This window comes from Choloepus didactylus, chromosome 5 (genome assembly GCF_015220235.1).
Source record: "Choloepus didactylus isolate mChoDid1 chromosome 5, mChoDid1.pri, whole genome shotgun sequence".
Lineage (NCBI taxonomy): Eukaryota > Metazoa > Chordata > Mammalia > Pilosa > Megalonychidae > Choloepus > Choloepus didactylus.
In genome coordinates, this window is record NC_051311.1 from 119,585,493 (window position 1) to 119,588,615 (window position 3,123).

The 3,123-nt window shown below is 44.9% G+C and overlaps 1 protein-coding gene across 1 annotated transcript; it reads left to right on the forward strand.

Moving 5' to 3' along the window:
- The first annotated feature begins 1,717 nt into the window (after nt 1–1,717).
- LOC119535416 (ribosomal protein L18-like) lies at nt 1,718–2,338 on the forward strand. Its single transcript, XM_037837782.1, has one exon. The coding sequence runs from the start codon at nt 1,718–1,720 to the stop codon at nt 2,336–2,338; it is 621 nt and encodes a 206-aa protein (XP_037693710.1).
- The last annotated feature ends 785 nt before the right edge of the window (nt 2,339–3,123 follow it).

The window sequence follows — 3,123 nt, forward strand, 5'->3', positions numbered from 1 at the left end:
GGTAAGGCATCAACAATAGGGTACCTTCACTGGAGAAAGGCCATTGGCATCAGGAAAACCTCTGTTAGCTGGGAAAGCATGTGGCTGGCATCTGCTCGCTCCCAGATTGCATTTCAAAATGGCATTCTCCAACGTGTCACTCTTGGGGTGTTTTGTCCTCTCTTAGCTGAAGCGGCTCTGCGTCTGGGCCTGTGTGGCTCTTTTTAAAGTATTCCAGTGACCAATAAGGACCCACCCTGAATGAGTGGGGCAACACCTCTGTGGAAAAAATCCAATGAAATATCTCGCCCAGAGTTGATTGAGTCACATCTCCATGGAAACACTGAACCAATAGGTTCCAACCTAATCAACACTTATACATCTGCCCCAACAAGACTGCATCAAAGAATATGGCTTTTTCCAGGGGACATAATATATACAAACTGGCACAGCCTCTATGTTACTAAATCTCAGTCCTTACCTTATACGCTCAGCAACATTTCCCTTATCCTTGGGATTTTCTTCATTCAGCTTCCAGGACACTTCCCTGGGTTTCCCACTGGTCTCTCCTAGAAGTCTCATTTACTTGTTCCCCTCCTCATCTCTGTAACCTCTAAATGTTGCCATGTCCAAAGGCTCATTCCTTAGCTCTTTTCTATTCTCACCCTACTCTGTCTCATCTACCTCATGGCTTTAAATACTATGTGATGAAATTCCTTGAATTTTTACCTCTAACTCAAATCTTTCCCCGCTCCAGACATACATTCAACTGCCTATTAAATATCTCCTTTTTGATGTCTAATAGACTTTCCAACATAACATGCTTAATATCAAACTATTAGTATTCTCACCCAAACCTGCTCTTCCCACAGGCTGCCCCATCTGGATTAATGGGTAACCATCCCACTAGTTATTCAGGCCAAACTGTGGAGTTGCCTTTGGCTCTTTTTCATACTCTATAGCTAACACATCAACAAATCCTGTCAGCTTTACCTTCAAAATATATCCAAAATCTGACCACTTTTCACCACCTCCACATCTACCACATTTAGCCTAATTTATCTTCTGATTATTGGAATAATATCCTAAACAGGTCTCCTCACTTTCAACTACCCTCTCCCCACCTCCATAACATACATACACACAGTCTAACCTCAAAACAGGAGTCAGAGTGACTCTTTTAAACACAAGTCAAATTACATCATTCCACCACTTGAAACCCTCCTCTGGTGTGCCCCCTCACAGAGAAATAAAGTCAAGACTATACAATGATCTACAAGTCCTACAGGGTCTGGCTCCCTGTTACCCCTCTGACTTCATCTACTACTCCCTCCCTTGCTCATTGTGTTACAACCACAGTGGTCTCCCTACTTTAACTACACATTGCTCCTTCCTGCTTCAGGGTCTTTGTGTTGCTCTCTCTGCCTGGAATACTTTTCCCGAGATACGCACAAGACCCATTCCCTAACCAACTTCTGATCTTCCCTCAAGTATAAGCTTCTTAGCAAGGAGTTTCCTGGCAAACTATTTAAAATTGCAACCCCACATTCTTCCTGCCTTCCTAAGTTATTCTGTCCCAAAGCCTATCAAGGTAGTCATCCACAGGTGGGTGTGAGGGCGGTGGGGGCGGCCAGACCTTCATATGTCAGGTGAGGGGGTCATCAGCACAGAGGCCTGGAAGCAGAGGCCTGGAGCAAGATGTCAGAGACTAAACAAGGTAAAGAGGACACAGAAATAAATGTGCTGCCATCCTTCCAGACCTCGCCGAGCAGAAGGCGACATCAAGACAGTTGACATCTGCTACAACAAGGACCGAAAGGTTCGGCGCAGGGAGCCCAAGAGCCAGGACATCCGCCTGAGGCCGCTGGTCAAGCTGTACAAGTTTCTGGCCAGACGAACCAACTCTACCTTCAACCAAGTTGTGCTGAAGCGGTTGTTCCTGACTCGCTACAACCGGCCGCCCCTGTCCCTTTTCCGGATGATCCGGAACATGAAGCTTCCTGGCAGCGAAAACAGAACAGCTGTGGTTGTGGGGACCGTAACAGACGACAAGTGGATTCAGGAGGTGCTCAAACTGAAGGTGTGTGAGCTGCGCGCGAGCAGCCACGTCTGGGGCTGCATCCTCAAGGCCGGTGGCGAGACCCTCACCTTCGTTCAGCAGACCCTGGACTCCCCCCAGGACTGCGGCACCGTCCTGCTCTCCGGTACCCGCAAAGGCCGGGAGGTGTACAGGCATTTCCGCAAGCCCCGCGGAACCCCGCACAGCCGTACCAAACCCTACGTCTGCTCCAAGAGCCGACCCGCAAGCCCCGGCTACAAAAACAAGCCCCAGATCCTGCAGAGATTAAAAAGGTTTTAGATGAGGAAAGAAAGAGAGAGAGAAAGGAGGGAGGGAAGGAGGGAAGGAGGGAAGGAGGGAGGAAGGAAGGAGCCGTATGGGAGAAGGGGGCTGGCAGCAGCAACAGGAGCTTGGTTCTATTCAGTAACTATGTTAAGAATAATGGGAGTCAAATTTCTCACAGTGGGAAAAAGGAATTACAAATATGTAAAGGGAGAAAGCTAGAATGAACACCTTTGTGTTGTATTGGAGTTGGAGGTGTAGGTTTAACTCATGGCTTCAGTATATACAAAGATACAGAAATGAATATTTTATAAATAAGTTTTATGTATTTTTACACATGTATATTCATACATATATCCCCAGTTCTGTCTACTAAAGAAGTCAGGAAGCAGCAATACTCCAATAATAACAAACACACTAACCCTTAGACATTGGTGTCCAAACACAAGTTAAAAACAATTAAACAAATACAATTAAATTAAATACAATTCTCCACTTAATGGAACCGGGAATCCTTGAGAAATGGCTAATTCCAGGACTGGGACAGAGAAATTACTAGATAAACCTGAAGCATCTTGTTATGCCAGAGAGAAAGGAAGTGCTCAAAGATTGGGGCTTTATCAAAATGGCATGGGCACCAATTTAAAAGAGTCCCTACTGACTAAATCTGGGAAAATTTGAGCAAAAAATTAAATGATACTAAGAAAGTAAAACCTATTTAATGAAATAAAAATCCACGAATTTATTCTGATATAAATTTTTAAAATAATAAATAAATGAAAAGAACAGCTGTTCTTTGTAGT

Excerpts from the sequence above, each read along its gene's own strand:
- LOC119535416 (XM_037837782.1), top strand. The coding sequence starts at position 1,718 with ATGTGCTGCCATCCTTCCAGACCTCGCCGAGCAGAAGGCGACATCAAG.